The sequence below is a fragment of the Odocoileus virginianus genome, chromosome 33 (genome assembly GCF_023699985.2).
Source record: "Odocoileus virginianus isolate 20LAN1187 ecotype Illinois chromosome 33, Ovbor_1.2, whole genome shotgun sequence".
Classification (NCBI taxonomy): domain Eukaryota; kingdom Metazoa; phylum Chordata; class Mammalia; order Artiodactyla; family Cervidae; genus Odocoileus; species Odocoileus virginianus.
In genome coordinates, this window is record NC_069706.1 from 21,838,818 (window position 1) to 21,854,499 (window position 15,682).

A 15,682-nucleotide genomic window follows, 5' to 3' on the forward strand; every position below is an offset into this window, starting at 1 on the left:
GTATAGTGAAAGCTATGGTTTTTCCAGTAGTTAGGTGCAGATGCAAGAGTTGGACCGTAAAGAAGGCTGAGTGCCGAAGAATTGATACTTTCAAACTGTGGTGCTGGAGAAGACTCTTGAAGACTCTTGTCTGCTTTGGACAGGGAGATCAAACTAGTCAGTCCTCAAGGAAATCAACCATGATTATTCATTGGAAGGACTGATGCTGAAGCTGGAGCACCAATACTTTGGCCACCTGATGTGAAAAGCTGACTTATTGGAAAAGACCCTGATGCTGGGAAGGATTGAAGGCAAAAGGAGAAGAGGGTGGCAGAAGATGAGATGGTTAGATAGCCTCACCGATTCAACGGACAGGAATTTGAGCAAACTCCATCCAGGAGATAGTGAAGGACAGGGAAGGCTGTTGTGGTGCAGTCCATGGGTTTGCAGAGTCAGACACAACTTAGCGACTGAACAACAAAATATTATTTTATCTGTAAATGCTATAGTGCATCAACTGTTTTCTTTTAAATGTAATATCTTGCAAATTGACAAAGCATTTTGAGGGCAATTAGTACCAATATTTAAATAGGCTTCCTCTTTGATCTCCTGATTCTGCTCATGATAACCAGCATAACTGGGCAAGTCCTTTGTAATAGGTACATAAGGATATTCATTGCAATGCCTCAGATGAAATAAATTTGGAAATACTGCCTGTCGAATACTGAGTGCTTGGCTAAGTAAGTTGTTTTATCTACTCAGTGAAGCACTGTGAAATCATTACAGAGAGTGTTGTCCCTCGTACTTTTTTTTCCACGTTTTATTTTATACTGGAATATGACCCATTAACAATGTTGTGATAGTTTCAGGTGAATAGCGAAGAGACTCAGCCATACATATACATGTAACCATTCTCCCCCAGACTCCCCTCCTATCCAGGCTGCCACATAACATTGAACCGAGTTCCATGTGCTGTACAGTATGTGATTATTGGTTGTCCATTTTAAATATAGCAGTGTGAATATGTCCATCCCAAACTCCCTAACTTTTCCTTCCCCCCAGCAGCCGTAAGTTCATGCTCTAAGCCTGTGAGTCTCTTCCTGTTTTGTAAGTTAAGTGCATTTGTTCCTGATAACTGTTGTTAAATAGGAAAAGTTTTCAGAACAAGCTTTGGGTGGTCCCATTTTCTTTTGTTGTGCAAGGTGTATGTGTGTGTGTGTGTATTTGAGAGGGGAGAGTGGGGGGAGGATGTGTCTGTGTTGTGTATATGAATTTAAGCACATAGAAAAAGGGATCGAATGCTATACATTAAAACACTAATAGTTATCTTTGAAACATATGATTTTAGTTAATTTTCACCTCGTCTTTCTTGATTTTTCCCCCCTATAATGAGCATGCATTTTTATAATGGAGAAAAACAGTACATTTACTTTCGTTTTGAAAAAGCCACATCCACTGAAGTTACAATCTTCCTGATCAGTTTCTGTTGAAATTACCATCTTTTCTTGCATTTACAGATGGGCACATGTTGGATTCAACAAGATATGCCATCATTGGAGCAGATCTCCGAGATATACCTGACCTGGAAGAGAAGCTAAAGAAATGTAACATGAGTACACAGTGAGATTTTTTTTTTTAACCTCTTACATTTGTGATTTAATGCTAATTGAAGATAAGGCCAGTTGGAAGTATAATGTAATTACATATACCATTTTGTCCCCTGTAACCTTTATCATTTCATTGCTATTTAGAGTAGTTTTCTGAAGTTTTTTAAGAAGCAATGTTCCCCAAGTCTGTTTTCCCATGAGAATCACTTCTATCGCTTTTGTAAAATACTGATTCCTAATATCATAAGTTTGAGGGAAGATAATTGTATGCATAGAAACATAATTGTAACATATATAAGAAAGGATTAGCATCCAGGATATACAAGAATAGCTACTATTTTTTTAAAAAAGCCTGGTGGAAAAATGGGCAAAGGATAGATGACCAGGCAGCTCAGAGGAAACTGGGTATCATGTTAAAATGGTATTGAATTTCAGTGGTAATCAGACGAAATTCTATTTTACTACCACCAGGTTGGCAGAAATGTAGAAGTCTGACAGTATCAAGTGTTGGCAAGGATATGGGGGGAAAGGAATGGTCATACACCACTGGTAGAAGTGATCTTGGTATGACCATTGCACAGAGCAATCTGGAATTTAGTAAAATTGCTGGTATCATGTGATATTGCAGTTCCATGTTTGGGTGTTTCTCTCCCGAGAGGGTCTACATGTATGTACAAGGAGGATGTTCATTTTTAGTAGCAGCTTTCATTTTTAGTAGCAGAAAATTGGAAACAACTGAAATGTCCATCAGGAGGAGAATGGATGAATGATACATAAAATACATGACTTTGGAGAGAGCTCGAAAATTTAATGTTGAGTTTTTAAAAATTAGATGGCAGAGTTGTATGCAGAGTGTGATACCAAATGTGTAAAATCAACTCCTCCCCCCCAAATACTGTATTTTTGAGATTACATGTATACATCAAGGAAGTATTTTTAAAATGGACCAGAAGGGTACACACCAAATTCTTGAGTGTGGGTACCTTTGTGAGCCAGAGGAGGGGAGTGGGAGGTGTGGTTTTGGCACAGTGATGCTGGTCGAATGGATAAAGGGCTAGTGGGAGGAAAGGCATACCTACTTGGTCTGCTGTAGGTGAAGATAACACTTTCAAGGATATTTGAGGTGAAAGACTCAAGGGAGAGGTTTGGAAGAAAGGGGAGGAAAAGGGAAAGTTATTTAAAAAAATAAATTGAAGGCAAGGAATCAGCAGCAAACAGTGAAAAATGAACAATGAGGGAAATCATTGGAGGAGAAGGAAGGGAGGAAAAAGAGCATGGACTGAGTTAACTAGCCTTTGAAGGAAGAGAAACACCCCCCAGTCTCCTGAGACGGGAAGAAGGAGGCTAAGGACAGATACAAATACAGACGAGCTTTGGGTAATGGAGGGTGAGGGAAGTATAGAGGGTGGTTTTCCTGATGCATCGGCATGGCGATGGCTGTCCTCTCAGCGTATTGAAGTTCTTGCTCACATTTCTTCTGGAATCACCAGCTAGGTTGTCATTCACAGGATTTACGTCCCCACCAGCCCACATGTCAAAATGGGCTTTGTCACTCCAGCTTTACTGTCTGAATCTGTCTCACTTGAGTGTTCAGAAGTAAGGTCCATACATTGCGAAGAGTATTTATACTTCTTTTTTCCTTTGGGGAGACCCTTGCATGGTTCACAAATTGCAGAATATGGTGTGTTTTCTTAAATTTATTTTTTTAAATTGAAGTGTAGTGATAAACGGTGTTGTGTTAGTTTTTGCTGTGTAGCACAGTGACTCAGTGATACACACATTTACGTTCTTATTTATATTCTTTTGCATTATGATTTATCTCAGGACATTGAGTATAGTTCCCTGTGCTATACGTGGGACCTTGTTGAGTATCCATTCTATATATAATTGTTTACGTCTGCTAATCCCAAATGTGCAGTCCCTTCCTCCCCCGCCCCCACCCTTGGCAGCCACAGATTTGATCTCTGTGTCTGTGAGCCTGCTTCTGTTTATAGATAGGTTTCTTTGGGCCATGTTTTAAGGTCCACATATAAGTGATGTCATACGGTATTTGTCTTTCTCTTCAGACTTACTTCACTTAGCGTGATAATCTCTAGTTGCATCCGTACTGATGCAGATGCAGATGCCACGGAGTAATATTTTATTGAATATATATACCACATCTTCTTCATCCGTTCCTCTGTCAATGGACATTTAGGTTGTCTCCACATCTTGGCTATTGTGAGTAGTGCTGCTTTGAACATAGGAGTTCCTGTATCTTTTTGAATTATAGTTTTGTCCAGATATATGCCCAGGAGGGGGATTGCTGGATCATATGGTAATTCTATTTTTAATTTTCTGAGGAACCTCCATACTATTTTCCATAGTGGCTGCACCAACTTATGTTCCCACCAACAGTGCAGGAGGGTTCCCTTTTCTCCACATCCTCTCCAGCATTTGTTATTTGTCGACTTTTGAATGAGGGCCATTCTGACCAGCATGAGGTGATACCTCATTGTAGTTTTGATTTTCATTTCTCTAATAATTAGCGGTGCTGAGCAAGTAGTGTGTTTTCTTTTGGCAGAAGGAAAGTCTTGACTTTCAAGGGTGTGTTGCTAGATTTCTTGGGAGCATATGGGTTTGTGAAGGTCAACAGGAGATTAGTTTTTAAAGCTGATACTCAGAATGAAGAGAGCACGAGTCTTGGAATCTTACCCTGGATTCCTATTTTACTTCTGCTTGTTGTTATTGTTGTTCGGTTACCCAGTTATGTCTGACTCTTTGCGACCCCATGGACTGTAGCATGCAAGTCCTCTCTGTCCCTTACCATCTCCTGAAGTGTGCCCAAGGTCATGTCCATTGCATTGGTGATGCCATCCAGGCATCTCATCCTCTGAAGCCCTCTTCTTCTGCCCTCAATCTTTCCCAGCATCAGGGACTTTGCAGTGAGTCAGCTGTTTGCATCAGATGACCAAACTACTGGAGTTTCAGCTTCAGCATCAGTCCTTCCTACAAACATTCAGGGTTGATTTCCCTTGAGATTGACTGGTTTGATCTCCTTGTTGTCCAAGAGACTCCCAGTAGTTTTTTCTAGCTTCCACTTATGATTATACAGTAGAAGTGGTAAAAAAAAATTCAAGGGATTAGATCTGATAGAGTGCCTGAAGAACTATGGTTGGAGGTTCGTGACATTGTACAGGAAGCAGTGATCAAGACCATCTCCAAGAAAAAGAAATGCAAAAAGGCAAAATGGTTGTCTGAGGAGACCTTACAAATAGCTGAGAAAAGAAAAGTTAAAGGCAAAGGAGAAGAGGAAAGATATACCCATTTGAATACAGAGTTCCAAAGAATAGCAAGGAGAGATAAGAAAGCCTTCCTCAGTGATCAATGCAAAGAAAGAAAGGAAAACAATAGAATGGGAAAGACTAGAGATCTCTTCAAGAAAATTAGAGATGCCAAGGGAACAGTTCATCAAACATGGGCAAAATAAAGGACAGAAATGGTGTGGACCTAACAGAAGCTATTAAGAAGAGGTGGCAAGAATACACAGAAGAACTATACAAAAAAGATCTTCATGACCCAGATAATCACGATGGTGTGATCACTCACCTAGAGCCAGACATCCTGGAATGCAAAGTCAAGTGGGCCTTAGAAAGCATCACAATAAACAAAGCTAGTGGAGGTGATGGAATTCCAATTGAGCCATTTCAAATCCTAAAAGACGATGCTGTGAAACTGCTGCACTCAGTATGCCAGCAAATTCGGAAAACTCAGCAGTGGCCACAGGACTGGAAAAGGTCAGTTTTCATTCCGATCCCAAGAAAGGCAATGCCAAAAAATATCCAAACTGCCGTACAGTTGTACTCATCTCACATGCTTGCAAAGTAATGCTCAAAATTCTCCAAGCCAGGCTTCAACAGTATGTGAATGGTGAACTTCCAAATGTTCAAGCTGGATTTCGAAAAGGCTGAGGAACCAGAGGTCAAATTGCCAGCATCTGTTGCATCATTGAAAAAGCAAGAGAGTTCCAGAAATACATCTATTTCTGCCTTATTGACTATGCCAAAGCCTTTGGCTGTGTGGATCACAACAAACTGTTGAAAATTCTTAAAGAGATGGGAATACCAGACCATCTGACCTGCCTCCTAAGAAATCTGTATGCAGGTCAGGAAGCCACAGTTAGAACTGGACATGGAACAACAGACTGGTTCCAAATCGGAAAGGAATATGTCAAGCCTTTATATTGTCACCCTGCTTATTTAACTTATATGCAGAGTACATCATGTGAAATGCCGGGCCGGATGAAGCACAAGCTGGAATCAAGATTGCTGGGAGAAATATCAATAACTTCAGATACACAGATGACACCACCCTTATGGCAGAAAGCAAAGAAGAATTAAAGAGCCTCTTGATGAAAGTGAAAGAGGAGAGTTAAAAACTTGGCTTAACATTCAACATTCAGAAAACTAAGATCATGGCATCTGGTCCTATCATTTCATGGCAAATAGATGGGGAAACAATGGAAACAGAGATTTTATTTTCTTGGGCCCTAAAATCACTGCAGATGGTGACTGCAGCCATGAAATTAAAAAACACTTGCTCCTTGGAAGAAAAGCTTCACTAGACAGCACATTGAAAAGCAGAGACATTACTTTGCCAACAAAGGTCTGGTCCATCTAGTCAAAGCTATGGTTTTTCCAGTAGTCATGTATGGATCTGAGAGTTGGACTATAAAGAAAGCCAGGGGCTGAAGAATTGATGCTTTTGAACTGTGGTGTTGGAGAAGACTCTTGAGAGTCCCTTGGACTGCAGGGAGATCCAACCAGTCCATCCTAAAGGAGATCAGTCCTGACTATTCATTGGAAGGACTGATGCTGAAGCTGAAACTCCAGTCCTTTGGCCACCTCATACAAAGAACTGGAAAAGACCCTGATGCTGGGAAAGATTGAAGGCAGGAGGAGAAGGGGACCACAGGTTGAGATGGTTGGATAGCATCACTGACTCGATAGACATGAGTTTGAGTAAGCTCCGAGAGTTGGTGGTGGACAGGGAAGCCTGGCGTGCTATAGTCCATGGGGCTGCAAAGAGTCAGCCATGACTGAGCGACTGAACTGAACTGAACTGAACTGAACAGTTCGAAGGCATCGATTCTTTGGCTTTCCGCCTTCTTTACAGTCCAACTCTCACAACAGTACGTGACTCCTGGGAATACCATAGCCTTGACTATACAGACCTTTATCAGCAGACTGATGTCTCTGCTTTTCAATGTACTGTCTGGCTTTGTCATAACTTTTCTGCCAAGAAGCTTACTTCTGCTTACTAGTTGTTTAATAGAGGACAGGGTTTTTGGGTTTTTGTTTTTTTTAATCTCTTTGAGCCTTGGTGTCTTCATTTATGAACTGGGATAAAAACTGTTTCACAAGATGGTTTTGAAGATCAAGTAGCACGTGTGAAAACAGTTGAGGAGAAATTGGCACATATTAGGCCCCCGAGTCAGCTGCATCTGACTCTGAATACAGTTGCAGCTGAATAGCCAGCTGTTTGGAAAATGTGCTGGAAGGTCACGGAAGTAATCGTGTATAAATCAGACCAGATCTTCATAGGAAGTTTGCCTCACTTTGGAGATCTATGAAATAGATGAAGAACAATTGGTGTAACAGGCATTCAGATTTCATTTGTGTTCTGTTTTCCTTTATGGGCTATCTTGTTTGCTTTTCTTTCACTTATATTTTGAAAAGTGTTAATCCTCTTTCTAATGTTGCTAATGGCTACCTCTTACAAAATACATTGTAAATATGTCTAACTTCATTTTTTAAATGATTCAAATCTACAAAAAAGTTGCAAAAATCATGCAAAAAATTCCCAAATAGCCTTCTTTACCTGGCCTGGGCTTAGCTGGGTGATTCATCTGCTAGGGGCCAGGTTTAGCTCATGTCCTCTGGGGTTTGTTCATGTGTGGAGAACGGGTTGGTCAGTGGAGCTGTGTCATTCTCAACCACAGGACCTCCCCTCTGAGGGCAAGCTAGCTTGGGTTCATTTCCATAGTGGTTTCGGGTTTCCAAGTACAGCAAGAGAGCAAGCACCAGCGTCCAGGTCATTTCCAAGCTTCTGCTGATGTTCCATTGGCCAAAGCAAGTTACACGACTCACCCAGATTGCAGGAGGAGGGAAATAAACTCTGCCCCCTGAGTGGCAGGCTCTGCCTGGTCAGCGTGCCACGGTGTGGGTGTACAGTTAGGAAGAACTTGTAGCCATTTTTATAGTCTGCGTTTTCAACAGCCAGACAAAAATCATCACTGATCACTCACCTTTTTGCATTGTAAAACTGAAGATTCCTGCTGCATTGATTGTTAATATGAAAACCGAGAGCACTGGGCTTTGAACTGCAACATAAATGCATTTAGAGAGTCCCACCTGGATGAAAACATATTTATGTGCCTTTTTTTCTTCCCTTAAGATTGCCGACCCTCCTGATAGCCGAATGTGTGCTGGTGTACATGACTCCGGAGCAGTCTGCAAACCTCCTCAAGTGGGCCGCCAACAGTTTTGAGACTGCCATGTTCATAAACTACGAACAGGTAAGAGGAAGCTCAAGAAATCCGCGTTCTGCACAGGACTCCAGGGGTGACTTTTCTGCTCTTGAGCACCCTTGGACTATGCTTTCCCTTATTCTTTTCTTTCTGCCTCTGTGGTTCTCATGTAGCTCCTTTGTTAATCAGTTCCAGCAAACCTGGTATTCTTTTCTTTTCTTGAGGTTTATGTATTTAATGTTTTTGGTTGAGCTGGGTCTTCGCTGCGCACCTGGGCTCCCTCTGGTAGCCGCCAGCAGGGACTACCTCTGCGGTGCCAGGGCTTCTTCTGCGGAGCACAGGCTCGAGAGTGTGGGCACAGTAGTCGTGGAACGTGGCCTTAGTGGGATCTTCCCGGACTAGGGACTGAACCGGTGTCCCTTCCATCCCAGGGTGGATTCCCAACCACTGCCCTAAACCAAGTATTTTTGAGTTCATGACTGCCTGCAAATTTTTATCTAAAGTTTCTGGAACTTCCATCTTGGCCTTTAAGGAGGCTTTTTGTGTTCTTACTTTATCTCCGTGTTTACTGTAAAGTCATAGATCGTGATGGAGGGAATTTTGGCTGTCATCAGGGTAGGGGTACTGAACTCACATGCCTTCAGAGGCAGATAGTGATGCAGATGGAAGAAGCTGGCCAGGTGTCATAGGGTGTGGAGTGGTGGGGCCTGTGGTGAACTGGGACACCCACATTCCATTTCACGAGATGCCCGCTTTTCACTGCCAGTCAGTTGTTACCATGTGGAGTGAGCCTAGAGTTGCCTGGACTCCCAATTTTGCAAGAGAGATTAGAAACCCAGTGTTTTACTGTAACATTTCCTGCGGCTCAGCTGGAACGAGCTGAGCTGAGCTCACTGTGCTCACAGCCCCTGCAGTGTGGGAGACCTGGGTTCAATCCCTGGGTTGGGAAGATCCCCTAGAGAAGAGAATGGCTACCCACTCCAGTGTTCTGGCCTGGAGACTTCCAAGGACTGAATTCCTGGAGAATTCACTTCACTTTCCTCATTTCTAAAATCACTGAGTCTGGCCTCTGGCTCCTTGTTCTCTTCTCATCTGGTGTCTAAAAGGTTAGGTTTTAGTGTTTTGGAATAATTCGTCTTGGGTCTGTGTGACCTGCAGCAGAATTGCTTTGTGGTTGGGAGTTTGTGCTGTGGAGACAGACTGCCTCACTCTGTGATCTGGACAAGTTACTTAACCTCTCTGTGCCTGTGCCTGTTTCCTCATCTGAAAAATGAAGATGATGATACCCCAACTTCATCATTCATGAATGAGCTAACAGGTGCACAAGCTTTGACAGCATTCAGTAAGCTGTTATTAACTCAGTTATTATTTGGATCTCTCAGAGCCCCAGGGATAAGAGTACCTGCCTCTCAAGTCTAAATAATCCAGACTAAATTTGGCAAGTGCATTCATTAAAAAAAGAAGACTTGCCTCTCTGGATTATTATGGGAATTCCTGAGATGTTGAACAGCAGTGGACTGATGATGAGCAGTGCCAGTACATGTTAGCTGCTGTTATTGTTTATTTTAGTTTAGCTTTATTGATTTTTTTTTTTTTTTTTAACCGCTTTTTATTTTCAAATGTTATTACAGATAAGGGCAGTGCAGCGCCTTGCCCAATGTCATGTACCTACATACAGGTCTGGGACTGGACCTTGGTCTCCTGTCTTCCCTACCCCCCCACCCAGCCCAGGTGCTGGTATAGGTGGTTCTTGGTTGCTTGAGTTTTCTTCTTTTCCTCTCTTTAATTGGAAGCATTCCTCAGGTTCAGTCTTTTTAAAAAAAATTTTTTTTAAAATATTTATGTATGTATTTTTGACTGCACTGGGTCTTCGCCGCTCGCATGGGCTTTCTCTGGTTGCAGAGTGGGGACTCCTCTCGAGTTGTGCTCAGACTTCTCGTTGCAGTGGCTTCTCTTTTGGAGCACGGGCTCTGGGGCACACGGGCTTTAGTAGTTGCGGCTCACAGGCTTAGTTGCCCCGAGGCACGTGGATCTTCTCGGACGAGGGTTCTAGCTGGCATCCCCTGCCCTGCACAGTGGATTCTTAACCACTGGACCACCAGGGAAGCCGCAGACGTAGTCTTTTGACCTGGTGAATGAATATAGTGGCTGCTGGCCTCGTCAGTCTGTACTATCAACGTGGAGAAATCCTGGCGACCTGTCTCTGTTTTCAGGACACCATACCTGGCGAGAAGGAATTTCACTTCCCACGTGTCCACACGTTTCAGATGTGTACTGTTTCATTTGTGTGTTCTTTTATTCAACATCACGTGAGAGATAAGGGGTTAAATAAATTTTGGCCAGAGACCCTGTCACTTTGGAGCAGGGCTGAGATTGTACTAGTTTTTAGTATGTTGACCACAGCTGTCCCTCAATGGGGTTAAACCCTGCCCACCACCTTCATTTTGTGAATAATCAACTTTTAATTCATTTATTTCCTGACAAGTACAGAATCATCAGCTTTGTGTTCGTCAATTGCTCATATGTCTTATGTTGTTATTTAATTAATAGTTAAATGACAAAACAACATGGAAGATGATTATTTCATTAATAATGATTTCAGATTCTTAGGATTTGATTACTTATATAGCCGGCGCTTTTCTTTGAGTTTCATATATATTAACCTGTTTAATCATTACAGCAGCCCACAAGGTAGGTACTAGTACTATTCCTGGTTTTACAGGTAAGGGTTTGAACCAAGGGATTAGGCATCTTGCTCACAGCTATTAAATATCAAGCCAAGATTCAAACCGAGGCAATAAAATGAAGGAGTTTGTGCTCACAAATATGCTTCTATTCCTAATGAATAGTCTGCAGTCATATCATTACTGCCATATAAGCCCTATGCATCCCCCCACAAAAAAGAGTAACATTGGTTCTTGTCTTGCAGAGGATTGGGGAATCACTCCATATATTGTTAAAGTGCTGAATTTTTGATACCTTATATATGACAAAGTACCAGTGTATGCACCACATTAATGTGCATGATATGTTGTTTTGCACACATATATACATGATGTTATTTATTTATTTATTTAGTTTAACTGGAGGCTGATTACAGTATTGTAGTGGTTTTTGCCATACATTGACGTGCATCAGCCATTTTGCACACATATATACATGATGTTTTTTAAACCCTTTTTTTTTTGTTGTTCAGAGGTAGGTAAGGTGGTCTGGTATTCCCATCCCTTTAAGAATTTTCCACAGTTTGTTGTGATCCTCACAGTCAAAGTCTTCAGCGTAGTCAGTGAAGCAGAAGTAGATGTTTTTCTGGAACTCTCTTGCTTTTTCGATGATCCAGCGGATGTTGGCAATTTGATCTCTGGTTCCTCTGCCTTTTCTAAATCCTGTTTTGAAATATATCTGAAAGTTCTTGGTTCATGTACTGTTGAAGCCTAGCTTGAAGGATATTGAGCATTACCTTGCTAGAATGTGAACTGAGCGCAATTGTGTAGTAGTCTGAACATTCTTTGGCCGTTCTTCTTTATTCAGAAAGTAATGCCACATGCAAATTTTAAAAAGTCATCTAGTTTGAAGGGTAAACAAAGAAAAGTTTCTCATCTATCGCAGACCTCAGCCTCTAACCTGGGAAGCAACTTTGCTGTATTCTAGAATTTTCCTGTGCATATGTAAATGTGAAGAGATTTTTTTTTTTTCTCTTAAAGATAGATGGGAGCATACTGCACACATTCCTCTGTAAATTACTTTTCAAGAGTTTATCTTAGGGGCCATCTCATATCTGTCTATCTTCTTTTTATGTTTTCATGGGCATATGGTATTTCATTGTATAAACCTGCCAGAATTTATTTAACCCCAAGCAATGGGTATTTAAGTTCTTTCCAGATCCTTTCTGTCATACATAGTGCTGCAGTAAATGTTCTTGCGTCTTCGCATACACACGCAAGTCTACCTGTGAGATGGGCTCCTAGCAGTGGAGTTATCTGGTGCCAGGCTGACTGTTTGCAATGGATGAACTCTGCCAAGTTGCCTTTCAAGGGCTTACTTCATCAGCATTGCACTTGGGGTTCCATGACCTGCACTGGGTATTGTCAGCCTTGACTGCTTAGAAATAGGAGGTGGTTATTTTAATTTGCATGTTTTAAGAGCCAGAGAGACCCTGTGGCAGTGCCCAGCCTCCTCTCTCCCTTCCCAGGTGAACATGGATGACCGGTTTGGGCAGATCATGATCGAGAACCTGCGTAGACGACAGTGTGACCTGGCTGGAGTGGAGACTTGCAAGTCACTGGAGTCGCAGGTCAGAGGGCAGAGACCCAGACGTCCCCTTGTACCCTTGGCCAACCGAGAAAGGGCCTCCTCCCTCCGCAGATGGGAGAATGTGAGAGTCCTTCCGGAGAGCCTGCCTGCGGGCAGCCAGGGCTCCATGTGGGCCACTGGGTCATCATGTGGGGGAGATCCAAGCCCTGTGCTACCATCTTAACATAGAAAATACAAGTTTACATTTCCTGTCTCCTGTTACTTTAATTTTTTATTATGCTGTTTTTCAAACAACATAAGAGTAGAGGAAATAATTAAAGCAAACACCTATGTCCCACCAGCCAGCTTCAATAATTAATAATATTTTGTCATTGCCATATTGTTACCCCTTCCCCCAAATTTTTGTTGGTGGTGTCATTGGAAAGGTGGCTCAGTGGTAAAGAATCTACCGGCAGTTTAGGATTCACGAGTAGATGTGGGTTCAATCCCTGGGTCAGGAAGATCCCCTGGAGGAGGAAATGGCAACCCACTCCAGTATTCTTTCCCGGATAATCCCATGGACAGGGGAGCCTGGCGGGCTGCAGTCCATGGGGTCACAAAGAGTCGGACATGACTGTCTGAGCACATCGGAATATTTAAGGCAAATCCCAGACAATGTTTCATTTCCCTCGTAAGTACTTCAGTGTGAATCTCCTACCAGTAAGAACCTTCCTTTGCCCAGGATATTGATAATACCATGATCACATCTGACAAGTCGACATGCTCCTTCATAGCAGCTGACACCCATCCAATTCATACTTGGTTTTATCAGTCTAAAAAATTGTTCATGGTTGGTGTATTTGAATCAGGATCCAAACATGATTCACACTTTGTGCTTGGTTTAGATTCTTGCAATCTGTAATTGTTACCCCAAAGTTTAGAAATTTTTTGGTGAAGAGGCACTTCCCCACCCTACCCCATTTTAAATGGCTTAGTTTTTACATGGCTTATGTCATTACCACCAGGGCCCTTTAAAAACCTGTTGCTTATATAGAAGAGTTTCTTCCTTTATTTTTCTTTAAATATTATACTTTGGAATGCCCCCACTATTGAGTAGAGAAAAGGGGGAAAATGAAAAGACAGATGAGAGGGTCCAAAATGAGCTTTTGAAAGAGGAGCCCTCCGAGGGAAGCAGTGTGTGCAAAGAGCGCCTGGGTCTTGTGACAGCTCCTGTCCTCTCCCTTTCTCTCCACCCCACGTTTTAGAGAGAACGGCTCCTGACCAGCGGGTGGGAGTCTGTGTCAGCCATTGACATGATGGAATTGTACAGCAAGCTGCCTCGTGCCGAAGTGATCAGGTACGGGATTGACAAGAGTCTGCTGTATGGCAAGTAATTGTGAATGAAAGGCATCGTTGTCCATACCTTTTAATGTTTTTTAAAAAAAACAACCCAACCCCCAACTAGACCTATTTTGAAACAAGTTAACTGCTGCTAACATAGATTAAACATTGCTAGCTCCTTGAGAGTAACTCATTAGCTATTAGCCAAGATAAGGTTTATGCCCAAACAGGTTATTTTAGTCAAAAATAAGCAGTTACACCTCTGCAGTGGAAATCTTGCACAATCCCTGTGTTTTGGAAAAGGAGGAAAGTCACATTGCCCAAGGGGTCCTAGGCGGGTGGGGGAGTCTGCTTATGGATTTTTAAGTGGACTTTCCCCCTCATTATAAAAGAAATACATGCTTGTTGTTCTAAAACAATTTTCAAGTAAAGTGTGTGAAGTATAGAGCAGTTGTGTGCTGTGAATAAATCAGAGTATATTCTTTTTCTATGTGTATATAAATATTTATCAATCTATAGATTTGTATTTTTTGAATCAGTAGATTGATCCATGTATTTGTCTGTAAACCACCATCCTTTCAGAAGCTTAACAATAGTTTGTATTTATCTCTGCATGTCAAGATGTTCAGGGTTACCCTGTCCTGTTTAGTGGTGCCTGGTATTTATCCTGATGTGTAGATATATACTAACGACAGTAGTTTTTCACATTGAGGTATAATTGACAGACAACATTAGTTTCAGGTGCACAACATTTTTTTAAGGAGAATCACTTTATTTTGAGTAGTAAGGAAAACTCCATTTATAATGTAATAAAAGAAACCCTCCATCAGTTTCTTCAGTTAGTCTGAAGAATAAAACCTCCAGCTTAATTAGAATTTACATTTAACCTTAAATATTCTAAAATCCACCCATGTCAACTTTGGAGTTTTAATCTTGCCCAATCCTATGAAATAGAGCAAACTTTGATCGATAATCAGACTCCTAATTTTTGCCATTCAACCGTATTTCTTGATCTTGCTTTCTGACTCCATACATTCCATCCAGAATGTTCAATGGATTTGTAATATACTTCCAAGGTGAAGGGAAATTTCTTGCTCATCGTTTGCCTAAAATCTTGGCTTGTGTTCATCTTTTTAAACAAAAAAACACACACCAAAAATGCCCACAGGTTCCACTACTAACACTCCTTTAAAGATCTTCTTTGCCAGTGGTTCCGAAGCTCAGTCCATGACATCTGAAGCAAGGTCTTGGAGCAGAACCCCACCATGTGCAGACAGCAGACAGTACATGGCAGCAGTCCTGGTTTAATTTACGTTTCTTTTCACATAAATGAGATTGAAAAGCTATTGTTTTTTTCCTTGCCAGTGACCTGGTCTTTTCCCCATCTTTTAAATAAGTTTTAAAAAGTGTTCATTCTTACTGAAGTGTAACAGCTCTTTTATATGACAAGGAAATCTACCTCCTTGTCACTTGTATTATAAACATTCTCTTCTAGTTGTCATCTGTCACTTTTGACTTTGCTTATGGAGTTTTTTTTTTCTTCTTCTTCTTTTCAATAAAATTAAGCTAAAACGGACCTACGCCATACATACTATCCTGTAGCCTGCTTCTTTTCACATAGTCTATCCTGAACGCTTTTCCATGCCCGACAGTATGCATCGCAGCCTTCATTTTTAATTGGATACGTTTGTACTGTTGTCTCTTCATTCCACAGAATAGAGTCCCTTGAATTCCTGGATGAAATGGAGCTTCTTGAACAGCTCATGCAGCATTACTGCCTTTGCTGGGCCACCAAAGGAGGAAGTGAGCTAGGTAGGTGACTTCACTTACATTGATTGGAATTTTTCTAGGGTATTTTTTGTCTCCAGAGAGCATAATGCTCAATGGGAATTTTATACCCAGGAGAAACTAGGGCTCATATACATGGATCTGTGAACATAGAAAATCAGCAGTTATATCCTCTGTTTTTATAGCACAAAACCCAGGAGAACTGTTCAAATAAAACAACATGTAT

The 15,682-nt window shown here is 41.6% G+C and overlaps 1 protein-coding gene and 1 pseudogene across 4 annotated transcripts in view; one reads left to right on the forward strand and one right to left on the reverse strand.

Annotated features, from left to right (window-relative positions):
* Positions 1–15,682, forward strand: part of LCMT1 (leucine carboxyl methyltransferase 1) — a 65,230-nt gene that overhangs the window by 46,618 nt on the left and 2,930 nt on the right. For 3 of the 4 annotated variants that reach the window (XR_011485470.1, XR_011485472.1, XR_011485471.1), the window contains exons 6-10: positions 1,497–1,599; positions 8,022–8,142; positions 12,287–12,469; positions 13,593–13,684; positions 15,383–15,480. Coding sequence is in view for 1 of the 4 variants with exons in the window: in XM_070461067.1 (XP_070317168.1) it covers positions 1,497–1,599; positions 8,022–8,142; positions 12,287–12,388; positions 13,593–13,684; positions 15,383–15,480 (516 nt within the window). In the remaining 3 variants the exon portion in view is untranslated. The remainder of the gene's footprint in view (positions 1–1,496; positions 1,600–8,021; positions 8,143–12,286; positions 12,470–13,592; positions 13,685–15,382; positions 15,481–15,682) is intronic. The other variant, XM_070461067.1, reaches the window with a different exon arrangement.
* LOC110125152 (protein CEBPZOS-like) lies at positions 14,650–15,327 on the reverse strand (annotated as a pseudogene).